This window comes from Leuresthes tenuis, unplaced genomic scaffold, assembly GCF_036924035.1.
Source record: "Leuresthes tenuis unplaced genomic scaffold, fLeuTen1.0.hap1 SCAF_12, whole genome shotgun sequence".
Classification (NCBI taxonomy): Eukaryota; Metazoa; Chordata; class Actinopteri; order Atheriniformes; family Atherinopsidae; genus Leuresthes; species Leuresthes tenuis.
In genome coordinates this window covers 21,413,994-21,427,247 of record NW_027325366.1, presented here as the reverse complement: position 1 = coordinate 21,427,247, position 13,254 = coordinate 21,413,994, and the positions used below count along the sequence as shown (strand labels likewise).

At 38.9% G+C, this 13,254-nt stretch overlaps 2 protein-coding genes across 5 annotated transcripts; one reads left to right on the top strand and one right to left on the bottom strand.

The window, feature by feature from the left end:
- Positions 1 to 189: 189 nt before the first annotated feature.
- On the bottom strand, positions 190 to 5,447 carry mettl8 (methyltransferase 8, methylcytidine). 3 transcript variants are annotated; one of them, XM_072397063.1, is made up of 11 exons: positions 5,385 to 5,447; positions 4,655 to 4,811; positions 4,402 to 4,493; positions 4,129 to 4,289; positions 3,940 to 4,020; positions 3,763 to 3,812; positions 3,520 to 3,580; positions 2,286 to 2,425; positions 1,760 to 1,866; positions 1,604 to 1,669; positions 190 to 1,114 (listed from the first exon to the last, which is right to left on the bottom strand). In XM_072397063.1, exons 2-11 carry the CDS (start codon positions 4,804 to 4,806, stop codon positions 966 to 968), a joined length of 1,059 nt encoding a protein of 352 aa, XP_072253164.1. In that variant the 5' UTR covers positions 4,807 to 4,811; positions 5,385 to 5,447; the 3' UTR covers positions 190 to 965. The 3 variants fall into 3 exon arrangements, with proteins under 3 accessions (XP_072253164.1, XP_072253162.1, XP_072253163.1); XM_072397061.1 differs by having other exon boundaries at positions 3,940 to 4,289; XM_072397062.1 differs by lacking the exon at positions 5,385 to 5,447 and adding an exon at positions 4,925 to 5,043 and having other exon boundaries at positions 3,940 to 4,289.
- Positions 5,448 to 5,484: 37 nt separating this feature from the next.
- On the top strand, positions 5,485 to 12,054 carry dcaf17 (ddb1 and cul4 associated factor 17). Of its 2 annotated transcripts, XM_072397060.1 has the most exons (14): positions 5,485 to 5,613; positions 5,701 to 5,804; positions 7,499 to 7,589; positions 8,073 to 8,209; positions 8,323 to 8,401; positions 8,850 to 8,939; positions 9,018 to 9,125; positions 9,295 to 9,397; positions 9,649 to 9,791; positions 10,736 to 10,845; positions 10,968 to 11,052; positions 11,146 to 11,229; positions 11,506 to 11,661; positions 11,751 to 12,053. In XM_072397060.1, exons 1-14 carry the CDS (start codon positions 5,485 to 5,487, stop codon positions 11,856 to 11,858), a joined length of 1,527 nt encoding a protein of 508 aa, XP_072253161.1. In that variant the 3' UTR covers positions 11,859 to 12,053. The 2 variants fall into 2 exon arrangements, with proteins under 2 accessions (XP_072253161.1, XP_072253160.1); XM_072397059.1 differs by having other exon boundaries at positions 8,850 to 9,125; positions 11,751 to 12,054.
- The last annotated feature ends 1,200 nt before the right edge of the window (positions 12,055 to 13,254 follow it).

Sequence of the window (13,254 nt, the reverse complement as noted above, 5' to 3'; positions counted from 1 at the left end):
GATAATGCTCTTTGTGTAAAAAAACAAAACACAATTATTTCTGTTCAGTGCTAAAAGGCTTGGATAATAATGTTTTTTTATGGTCTCAAAAAACGTCCACTGCGAGGTATGATTTCAAAAAAGAAAATGATCAACACAATAGATTTTCAGGTTCTTGAGAAAAAAAAAGCACAATTTCTCAGAAGAATATCAAATTATTTAATTTTAATTTAATGTATTCAAGACACAACCACAATAACAGAACATTTCACTATAGCACAGAAAACACTATAATCCACAAATGTTGATGAGCTTTCTGTATAGTTTTTTTATCTCCATAAAATGTGCCTCCTGGTTTGTTTTTGGTTTTGTTTTGTGAATATTCAGATTTTTATTAAATGTCATTCATTCAATTCAGTTTACAAAGTCAGCTGTGAAACACCAAGTTCTCTTAAACATGCCCATGTTTTTTTTTGTTTTTTTAAAAATGCCACTGTTTTCTGAATTTTTCTTTTTTTATTTATTAGATAGCATGACAAAACTTTTACCATGTCTGTGATTGAGAAATCATAGCTGTAAAGTTTGACGAGCTCTCCTCAAATCCCTGTTTTTACATAATGTCATAAGGATTTCAACTCACAGTTAGTATTTTTCTTAAAATCTTGATAATTTTTCAGTTCTTTATATAGCAGAAAGTGGCATGGGAATAATGGATTTACATTTAATTGAAATCATTACCACAAGTCCAAATTTCTAATGCACATAAGAAATTTCACTGTCCAGTCAGTATAATTATTCGTGAAATGAACACAGCTAGGCATAAAGCACCACAGCTCCTTTGACATTATGTTTCATAGGTTTATTGCACAACATTGTATTTAGCTACAGCTCATATTTGTACACACTATTAATATAACTTATCAGAAATAAATGAATGAGAACAAAAAGTATTAAAAAAAAGGTACAAAGCTGTCCATGTCGTGGTGTTAGGGGGACGAATGTGGTTTTCTGTATTTGCTCTGCATCCAAACCCGGCGCATTGTGACTTTCTTCCCTCGGTTCACTTGTAGTCGTCTGTCCTCCAGATTCTGAACTTCCTCCAGTCCAGCTTTGGAAAATAAATCGTGAATCTCAGCTGGGAAAAAAAATTAAAAATTCACAATGAAGACAGGAACGAGGGTTGTGGTCAAATACTGTAACTGTAATTATCTTAATGTTATGCCATCTTATTGTGAGTTTTTTTTTTTTTTTTTAATCAAAATGTCTTGACCCTATGAGATTTTCTGTACTGTTATAATAGCATGAAATGTTTATGGATAATACTTGATAAACTGTATATTAGTTGATTGATTGATTTCTGCGTGCAAGAGAAATGACGGGAACATTGATTTTATTTATGTGTTTACTTACTGGCCTTGAAGAGGTCAAATTAAATATACAAACTCTGTAAATCCCTGCAATCATCATATCATTTTAAGATAGTCAGCATAGCAAAAAGTGAGTTTCTTCTGGGCTCCTCAGAACCCCAAGTGGATCAATCTCCTCACCCTAAATAGTAGCGAATGTGTCGATGGGTATCAGCACCGATTAACTCCATGCACTGTAACAAAGAGTAGATCTTTACCTTTAGTGAAATAATATACACAGGTTCCGTCTCCACGCGTGTAGAAATTCTCAGACAAGCACCGCCCTGTTTAATAAAAGTAAATTCAATTTATAGATTAGATTTATAGCTAAAACACAACAAATTAGATAAAGTCCCTATAAGTGGGGGCCTCACCCTTCTTAAACCTGAGTTGTGAGAAGTCGTATTTCCCATAGTCCCGGAAGAGGAATATCCCTCCATGTTTCAGGCAGGCAGATAATCGGTTCACAACTCCTTGCACTCTGCCAGTGAAATACAAATCAATAAAACAGCAACGGTTTTTGGCAAGTTTTACAGTTTACGAAGTTCCAAGCATCCGTGGACAAAATATAGGCTGCGCAGGACTGTGCTCACTTAGACACCAAGACACAGAGCAGCAAGTATAAAGTACTGAGTAAATAATCCGGAAGTGCATTTGATTACTTGAGCTCAAAACTAAAATATGAACGTTTACTTTCCTCACCTGCTGTTAGACAATTGTCAGCGCGTTAATACAATGCACTCGACTGAATTTATATTTGCGTTCTGCGAATATATTTAGACAGAGCCCGGGTAACATGAGAGTGAGCTGAGAGGGTTTTGGAGGTTGTGAAGAAGATGGGGCTGGCAAGTGGTAAATGATGTCAAGCTCTCGCATCTTTGTGCTCTAACCTTCCCTTACCGATCTGGATGGATGGATGAGAGCACGAAGACCGCCAGAATAACGTCCAGGCTCTGCTGAGGAAAGGGAAAGGAGGCCATCTCCTCACAAATGTCATGGACAAAGGCGTGACACATTGAGTTGTGATAATCAGGGTGGTCCTATATGGGGAAAATAAATTAGGCCACATTAATATAAGTGTCACTGTCAGACAAAGTCAACTGCCAAATTGAATTTTGCCTCCATGCTGATCTGAGTGTCTGATCACTGCTTGTATTCTAATTATATGAACAATTTTATTTTATTTGGACATTTCACCTTGTGATCACTTCTTTATCATATCTTACAGGCCACGTCTTAACAGTTATCTTTGCACTTCTTACATAATTGTCTGCTTACAAGTGGGATTTAATTCAGGTTAAAATGTAAACTGTACAGTATATTTACAAAAATATCACTTATAATTACCTGAAATAAGCATATATGTGCATAGACACGAATGCATGTGTCACAAGCCTTATTTCTATCATATATTTACAGGGCATTAAGTTTCATAATGAATAAATCTCAGGCTACACAAACTAAATTTTACAGGGGATTTTTTTTTTAGCTGAAACTTCATTTTTGGACAGAGGCATTTATTTTCATTCTATTTCATTCATTTCCTCCTCCTTAATGGATCAATAGGACAAGCTTCACTGTCACAACTATTTTGTGAATGACAAAAAAAAAAAGAAAGTAAACTTTTGGAATGTGTTGCAGGCCTGAAATGAAAAGGTGGTCGGATAAACAAATGCAGATGGAATATATATGGATTCGTATTGTCGTAAAAACATATAAAAGTAAAAGGAAATGTAAGAATACCTGCAGACTTTTTAATTTTCCATACCTTTTCAATTTTGTCTAATTTAGAGAGTACTTCATGCTCATATTATAAGACGCGGTTGTTTAAGTTCTGACAGATTTACGTATTGAGCTACAACATATTCATGCTGATAATGACCTCTTTTAGCAAGAGCGTTATCTGCCGAACCATTGCTACATTAAATGTTAATAGATTCAGTATTAATATTTCAGCTGATTTACAACTCAGTTTCTCTTATTATGACCTGATTTGGCTGTAAAACCATTCTACGAATTTTACTGATGGTCAAATAAAGTGACAGAAATAGCTGATTTCCAGTGATTTTATGAAGCTGTGGTCAATGTCACTTCTCTGATATGTACTTTGCTTTATCATACCAACAATACTAACCTTAACCAGCTGAATGGCTCGCGGGGAGAAGTCACAACAGTATAAAAATGAGTTTGTTCCCCTGTGAAACAGAACAACCAACTTAACCCTGAAAACATCACATAACAGTCACATCCACCAGTAAAACAGTGCTATTCTGATGTGAGGCTGAGCAAGAAAATCAAACAGAGGAACTACTACTGTGTGCTACTCTTTTTAAATGAATCGACGACATGAAAATCTGTAAAGAAAATCTTCACTTACTTGATGTTATTGACAATGGGAAACACACTGTTACCAACTCCACATCCGACCTGTGAGGAGTAAAAAACACAAAGCTCTGTCAGAGTGTTAAACAACATCATAGCTGTCTCACAGTCAACACGTCACTAAGTTCAGAAGATAATAATGTTGAAACCGTTTGTGAACATTTCGGCGAACCTCCAAGATCCTGAAAGATGCATCTTGTCCAGGAAAAGTAGAGGTCTGGAAGGCAGCTTCATTATGCTGCAGCGCTGCTTTCTGAAAATAAACGGCATCTGTTTTTCTGTGGAAGTGAATGGGATCGCTGTGTTCGTGGTGTTCCGTCTCGGTGTCCATTCTGGATCCACTTCGAAGTGGGATAGCTACCTGCTGATGAGCATGGAGTGTTTCTGTGGCCTGGTCTTCTGCATGTGACGGAAGCAGTTCTGGAAACTCTAGAAACAGCCACCGCCGATCTTTGAAGAACTTGTCCTGGTGCATCTGATAAAAAGTGTCCCAATACTGGCAAGCATCTGTGTCAAATTTACCTGAGTAAAGGGAAATTTGGTGGCAGGAATATTTTTTTAAACCATTTTGTTTCTTGTAATTCCAGTCTTATGTAATTTAATAAATAAGTATTTAGTGAGAATGCCTACATGCCTTGTTCTGTTAAAGGTAGCTGTACACTGGAATTTTCTTGAACCTTCTGCCGTGCGTTTTCTTTGTCCTCCTCTGTCCACTGCACGTGATCCCTAAAAGAGAAGGCATTACAAAAGCAGCTGTTGTTGTACATTAATAAACATTACAAACGACGGAAAAAGTAACAGTCGCACTCTCTATATTTGATTTTCCTTGAAACAATACATCCTAAAAGAGACAAACCAACAGAATTGTTGTTTTTTAAATCACCAACCACATGTTGTGCTTAAAGATGTCATCAACACTGGTAAGGATCCGTGAACCCAGTGGAGCCGAAGGCCTTACGTCGCTGCTCTTTAATCTCATGGACAATCTGATGAAAGCTGTAGCCACTTTGGCTACAGAGAAACTCCACTTTTTATACATTTAGTCTGGAAATATGCATTCTACAACAGTAGAACTACAACTGTAATGCAAAGAAATAAAGAAAATAATTATGAAAAGTGTCAAGCATAAAATGTGAATTATGTAGAACAAAGATTACCTCGCAGAATCTGTTATATGAGGTGACTTTTAGTGTACAAAAACGGTCAGAGCACTACCAGTCAAAGGGGGGCGCTAACATGCTGAAGGACGCACTGCACGCTTAGTTTCTCCGTAGAAGAAGAGGGTTGTCAAACATGGAGCGGTAGAGGAGGACAGTAGCGCTAACAGCCGACTAACTCTACTAAACCTGATAGAAAAACATTAATTTCCACTGATTAAATGATGTCATTTTACTTTTTTCCCTCACCTCGGTTAAAGTAATGCAGATTGGATAGCAACACAGAGTCGTGTTCTGAACTAACTTATCAAGGTTCACTCAGCACCGTTAACTTGAGCTAGCTGTTAACTTTTCACGTTAGCCAGAACCGCTGTGGTGCGTAGTGCTCTCGGAAAGATGACATTTAAAAGATAGCTGCAACATTGCCGGGCTGGAAAAAACAAACAAACACCGTCCTTACTTGGTTCTGGAGACAGCGTGGTGTTTGGGTCAGTTGATGTTTATGTCGTTTGTCATGCTGTGGAACAACTTCCGCCTGTCGAACTAAGCGCCACCTGCTGATGGCGCCATACCGTAGAAAGAGCAGCGTTAACGCCGCTGAGCTTTTGAGCCGAAGGAGCAGAGGTATCAGGGATGCTGGGACTTTAAACAGACACTGTTTAAAGCTCCTTAGAGGTATCCTCCTCCAGGTAATGAAAGAGACTGAGCTTCAAAATGTTTACTGGGACTGTTTAAATGAAGGTCTTACTGTATCCACCATTATTGCCACGTTGTAGGAGGATAGGAATTTCATCAAAGTATGGAGCAAGACCTCAAAATCCACAATAATGTATGAGAATGGAAAAGTCTACTTTGAAAATTACCAGAACTGCTACAGCTGGTGAGTATAAATAGATTTGAGATACATTTAGTTTTTGCATCTCATACAATATCCAACATTTTATCAATCAAAAGGAACACCAACATTTACATTGATTTGCAGTTTCACACTATATTAAAGAAACTAGGGACCGAGACCATAAACATCTTATAGAAATGTTTACTAAGGTATAATGGAATTTTTTATTTAGCCTTATGCTTGTGTCTCATCAAGTTTATATTACTTGTGAGACTTAGGCTACGTTCACACTGCAGGTCTTAATGCACAATTCCGATTCACTGCTCAAATCCGATTTTTTGGTTTGGCTGTTCACATTACGTCTTTAAACGTATTTGCTGTGTGAACAGCTCACGCTCCTGAAGTGACCCGCATGCGCAATTGATCACTGATGACATCACGCCCATAGACCACGCCACAATGGTGTTTACGGAAGCGACCATGGCAACGGCAACCGGTACTGCAGGACTGTATGGCTTAATGCTAAAAATAGTGTGTGGCGGCAGCCGGCAAATCTGTGAGCGGGTGACATCACGAAGGAGGAAGAAAATTCAGATGTTAATGATGGCTCTATTCGGAGCAAACGCCGCAACATCCGCACAGAGAAGTATTTGGATGCGGCGTCGGAGCCAGGAGTGGTGGGATCAGGATGTGGCTGCTACGCGGAGCAGGAAAATTCTTCCAGGAATACCTTTCATTGCATTTGTCAGCGCCTCTCCCCAAGACTTTCAAGAGGAGACACGTCGTTCAGGAGATCCATCTCCTTGAGAAAGCGAGTGGGACTATAGCAACGGGGACGGGTTACCGCACCTTGGCCAACCTATTTGGCATCGCAAAGTCCTCCGTTTGCGCTATTGTGGCTCCCGCCTATCCCCGCCTGTGGCACACTTTATCTTCTTTTTTCAGTAAACTTTATTTGTCATCAATTTACAAAACAGAAGGACGTAGAAGTCGCATTAAATGCGGCCTGGCTGTTCAGATTGCGGTCGCATTAAAAAAAAATCAGATACGTATCCGATTCAGTACCACATCTAAAAGTGGCTTGATTCTGATTTGAAAATGTCAGATTCAATGCGACTTGTGCTGTTCACACTGTCAAAAGCAAATCAGATCAGGGTCACATATGAGCGAAAAAATTGGATTCAGGTCACTTGCAACTGCAGTGTGACCGTAGCCTTGATGTTCTTTTCTCAGGCATAAGATATTCCAGCAAATCATTTCTTTTATTCATTGTTCATTCTGTTTTGCACACTCCATAAGGCTGTACGGCTCATCAAGGCCGTCTGGCTTCTGCATAGCCTGATACATGGATATTATTTTTTTTCCCTTCTTCTGTGTTCGGGTATAATAAGACATGCACTGAAATTGTAAGTCAGAGCCACACTCTGACACAGGTGCTCTGTGTTGAAGTCTTGCTCTCTCTTGTACAACAACTATTCAATAAACCTGTTTAAGTGCTTTTCACCTGAACAGTGCTTGGATGATCAGATTACATCCAGGTTTGAAGCACATGACCTTTCCCTCAGTTTTGACACTGCAATGCCATGTCCATCTTTTATATAAGGCATATTAAATTAGGGCTGCATGGAATTATTTTTTTAAATTTTTTAATTTTTTTTAAAGCACTTAAATTCTCTGTGAGAGAATACGTGTTTGTGTTTTGTCAAAAAAAAAACAATTAAACTCTCTATTTTCAGTGTTCACGCTGAGCCTCAAACATTGTACAAATTGCCTAAGAGGTCCAAACACGAGAAAATTGAAGATGCCTTGCTGTGTCAGAGCCCACTTGTAAGTAGACTAAAGCTCCGTTCTCATGGAATTTCCTGGGTGATCAGATCAGAAGGGGACAGCTCCCAGTATGTATGTGCACACCTGGCATCAAAATGAATCTCGAGTGACCACATGTGATCTGATCTCAGTCACGCAGTGAACTTGGCAACAAACGGGGCGTCGGCTCACGACTGATGTTTCTGCAAAATCAGAAATGCATTCAGTAACTGAACTACAGCATTATTCAAACATCGGCACCGCACACTTCACAAAAATGATTTTTCATACAGATGAATGAGTTCTGGGCCTCCTCTGAATGTAGCGATCGGCTCGAAACGTATCCTCAATCCGTCCTGAGCGCGTTCACACCTGCTTTGGGCCGTGCACACACGTGATCGGGTCACCCAGGGGGCATGTCGATACCAAATATAAGTGTCTTTTAAACAATCCAGTGTAGACTGTCGTTTGATTGATGGATTTATTGCTTGCTTGCTTTTCCAGGACAAAACGTTATCCTCTCCCTCTCATCAGAAACCCAGCCTGCTCGCTTTGGCGGCCAATAACTGGCTGTATCGCATCTCAGCTGAAACGGGAAAAGAGCTGCAGAGAGTTTACCTCTCTCCAAACTACAGGTTCAGGTACCTTTCCGGCTCTCAGTTCTGTGTCACTCCAGTGGATATTCTTTACCTGATTTTAATTTTCTTGTTGTTTTTTTTAAGTATTTTGCTTACAGCCCATTGTTGTCTCCTAGATATCTTGGCTGGGATGTTTCTCAAGAAACCTTTTATGTTAAATCTGTTCAAAACAAAGAAGCACCTTTAGCAAGACAGGTAATGATGCATTATATAATGTAATAACTGCAGTTATAAGATGTATTATGGAGGAGACACATTATACTTTCATTAAGGATGATAAAGCCCATAAACTTGCTGTGTTGGCTTTCAAGAGTTAATGAATTTTGATATTGAAATTAATATAAAATGTATTAGTAAGTCAAGGAATTGAACTTTCATCAGGCATGGGCCCAGTTATATAGTTTAGATGCACTGATGTGTCTTTTCAAGATCTCGTAAGGTGATGAAAAATGCTAATTCTAACTTATTATAACATTTCATCAGCGGGTTGTAGACAAGAAAAAGTGCTTAATCTGAACGTTTTAGGATTTGTTACCTGTTAACCTTTGCTGAATCAACACGTGATCATATTTTCTTACTAATTGATTCTGAATAATTGCCGATGCGGTGAATGAATTTGATGCTCTGGTCCCCCCCCCCACAGGCAGGTATCTCTCAGAATACAGTGATGTACTTGGGCATTTTTCATATTTTCCCATTGCAAGTTGTGGGCATTTTGGAGATCAACAAAAAGGTGTGGAGATTAGTTTGTCATTTAAATTTTTCAAACGTGTCTCTGGGATTCATTCAAAAGTCAATCGTTCTCTTTCAGGTGTTTGGAAACGGTGTTACTGATGTTGTTCTGTCTCAAGGTGTCCTCGCGGTGTCTTACAGCAACAAGTCAGTGAAGCTGTACAGCTTTGAGCACATTGTCCAAAGAGTATGTATTCATTTATCCTGAAAGAATTTTCTCTGAAATATGGACTGTTAGATATATTATCCTTTTTACAGTTTGTTGGAAATAATGCAGCTATGAATGTGCACAAGTTCAGTGTTACACTGTCACCCTGTATATGTGTATATGTTATGAATATTGTCTTTGTTTTCAGTACCTAACTGAGAAGTTAACTCTTGGAAAGCCGAGTCCACTTCTTGGAAACAAAATTGTTGGAGATGAACCATTTGGTATCCCAGTAAATATCCAGATCTCAGGTGAGTCGGCTTGTAACTCTCGACCACTGGTGTTATGCTAAGTTGTATCTCCCTCCCAGACCTGGAGCGACTGTGGTGTGCTTTCACCTTTAAAGCCTGATTGGACGGGAATGTAGCTTCATCATTATTAAGACACGTCAATGATAAGTTTTTACTTATGAAACGGTCTGAATGGATTAAATCTGTTTGATTTAATGTTTTCATCCCAAAGTAAGCTTAATGCCCCCCCCTCCTTTTTTTTTCTAACACAGATTGTCCGCCAGTACTTTTTGAGGTGTCATGCTCTAGTAATGGTGTCCAGATTGGAGGCTACCCTTGGCACTACATTTACACTCCACCGCATAAAAATCACAGGGGGACTCACCACATCTGCTCACTCAAGGACAACACCGTGGTATGTTAAGAGAATCTTCTTCATGTCTACAGTATGACAACAAGTCGTTTCCACACATGCAACAGAGTCTTCATTTGTTCATAATATTTTTCTGGAGGGGTCTCATGCAAAAACACAAATGTTTGCAGCATTTGCTCCAGACTTCTTGTGGAGATTTTCCTCCAGGCCCCCTGCTGATCTCCAGAAGATCAGCAAGTGAGATTACATATTAATGTAGCTGCAGATCTTCTGTAGCATTCACTGCTTGTGTGGGAGTGTGTGTATGAGTTGGGAGTAAGAGTTGGTGCTCCACCCTCTTTTCTGCTGACTCGTATGTTGCTCTCCACCCGCTCCTCCTTACCGTGTTTTTGTTCAGATACACATGGTGTTGTTATAAACTTCTTCCACCATGTAAAACAAAAAAAACAGCGATCCCACAGCCTATATTCAGTGTCACGCCCTGGCTGCCGCCCTCTCCCAGATCAAATTTCGCACATTCTCCCGAAAATCTCCTCCGTTTATGTGTGAAAACGACTTTAGATGAATAGCCCTTCCAGTTATGTGATTGACATAATTTCCAATAAACTGATCAGATCAGTGAAAGAGGTTCCAGAAGTTTAGAAATGAAACGCACATCACCAGCATGAGCCTTTTTAAACTATATCAAGCAGCCTATTCTAGGTGTAGTATGGTTTTCAGGACCAGGTTGTGTTCTCTCTGAACTGTTTCTTGAAATGTGGCGTCAAACTATGTCAGAAATCATGTGTTTATAGTATAGATTCTCTTTAGATTCAGAAGTTCAAAAAAATCCATTTAATTAATTCAAATTCAAAGTGACAACATGCTACATTTCATTTTTGATTTACTATAGGAGGAAAACCTGAAGGTATTATGTCCTTATGCTGTGTTGTGAATGCATTATGTGGTTGATGAGTTCATATATTACCTTGTAACTCTGAAATTAGGCAACAAATGGAATACAGAACATGAGTTGCTGCTCTCTGGAGAGTGACGGGATCTTCTTCCACCCAGATGACTCTGGAAGAATCATCCATGTTGGACCTACCGCCATAAAGTCAGTGCTCCAGTCAATATCTACATATTATTTGAATACAGACTGTAAAGGCGTACTGCTATCTTCAGATACATGGACTATGGTTTCGTTCTAATATATCTTTTTTTTTTTTTCCATCCAAGTGTCCTTAAAATCCTCGGTGAACTGAACAGTCCTTTACCATCAAAGGTAGTTGAGGATTTCTCTATGGCGACTCATCGAAACAATGTGAGTGTAATGTCTAGTATGTTTGCATGAGATTTATATGAGCGGTGGAACAGAGCTGATCAAATTCCCGCTGCTGCTTTCAATCTCCTGCAGCCTGCCTCCCAGGTCACTGTCACCTCATCAGGCCGCACAGTTAAAAGAAGATTTAATCAGCTGGATGATGACTCAAGCCAAGAGGTACCAGCTGGTTACAGTTTTCATATAAGCACGCAGTTTGGTCTAAATAGAATATGTTGTCAAACATCGCGTACCTGGATTATACTCCTTCTGCTTGGAAGCCTGGAACCAAATCCAGTCTTGTTTTATTTAAAGCTAAATCTGGATATATTTAGTCAGTCAGTGACACCATGAAGAGCTTACATGTGTAATTTGCAGGAGAAGTAGTTAAAAAAGTAGAACTCTGCTCATTGTTTGTGATGACAGAAATTCATAGCAGCCTTTTTGATCATGCAGACTTTTCGAATGGTGGAGTATGAGGACGAGCTCGACCTTCTGGCAGTTGTGTTAACAAATGGCGAGGAGGAAGAGGGAAGAGCTCACATTAGACTGCATGACAACCAAACGGGACAGTTGCAGCGGAAAATCGATCTGGTTGAACCCTGGGATGAGGTGAGTAACCTGGAATAAAGACACCGACTTCAGGCTGAGCTGTTTGTGTGTGTGTATGAACTTATGGGTCCCATCCTCCTCTGTTTCAGACCTATCGACACGAGTTGTTCTTCGACAAAGACACGATTGTTCACATTGAACAAAAGAACAGCAACTTCTGCTGCCATGTTTACAAACTCAGGGCCACCAGAAAATAGTTGGTGAAAAACTGACTCGAAGCCCACATTTAAGATTTTTGTGATGGCGGTTTAAAAATTGTACAGTTTTTCTATTTAACTCATAATGGTGCATTTCTGATGTGGATCACTGCATCATTTATTTTGTGTAAATTACACTTGATCGTTTTTAATTGACTGTAACTGTCTCAACTGTGGACATTTTTTTTTAAACATTTAACACACTGTAAAATTAAAATGCTTTTATATATATGTATGTTGCTTTGTTTTCTATTCTCTTTCCATCAGGAACATCTAATAGTACATTTCTGTGTCAATGTGTTGTGTGCAGACAGCAGTGTCTGACATTTTGGGAATCCTTTCCTCTTTGATGGATATAAATTACCTTAAATATCAGCAAATTTTTTACACAAATCCAAAATATTGGAATAAAAACTGAGCGAAACAGACAGCACGAAAATGTTGAATAGGTGAGTGGGGAAAATATATAAACCTTTAGGATTAGAAGTTCATTTTAAGGGGGAATTAAGAGTGTTTCGTAATCAGTGGGAGAACAAATAAGAGTATGAGCCCTGTTTTATGTAAAGAACGGACATATTAATGACTGATGTTCACAACGTGTTTGTGGAAGTGTACCATGGAGCGAAGGACATGTCTGGGGACCTTAGAAAGTGCTGTTGAGGCTCATCAGCTCGGGAAAAAAGCTACAAAACCATCTTCAAGTAGTTTGAACAGCAGCAGTCTATAGTTTCTGTACAAGCTAAAGACATCAAAGACCATTATTCCTTTCACCAAAAGTGGTATAAGAAAGGAGAACTTCGGATCTCGACATAGGAAGCTGAACCCCTCAATGAAACGTGGTGGTGCCATCATGACTGAACTTTATCTGCAGGGTAGCTATTATTGATGGAAATCTAGTCAGAAAATGTCAGAATATCCGTTTATGTACAATAGATAAAAATGATGGCCAAATGACAACCCTACGTCGTTTATAAATGATAAAAGACTTAAGTGAATGTTTCGGGTGAACAGTTCAGGATTATGAGGTTTCATAAAAATCACTCTTCCTATATCTTGACTTGATGACTTTAGTTACTACATCTTTAATAGCACCATGTCATCTTGTGTTGCACAATGATGAATATGATAATCACTATGATTGATGAGAAAGTTGATATTTTTTATCTCAGTTCTTTATTGGGTCATAAAAGCAGATGGTGCTTTGTGACTTTTGATAAAAGTCTGATGTTACCGGTCAAATTTATGCAGAACCGTTGAAAATTATTAAAGCTTCGCAAAGTTTCCGTCGCCACTGTATGTTGAATAAAACAATATCCATTGCCTGCTTTCACAGGCCTGCGTTTCCATTTAAATTACACAAAGGTTACACAACCTGAAAAAAAAACCTGAGATGTAT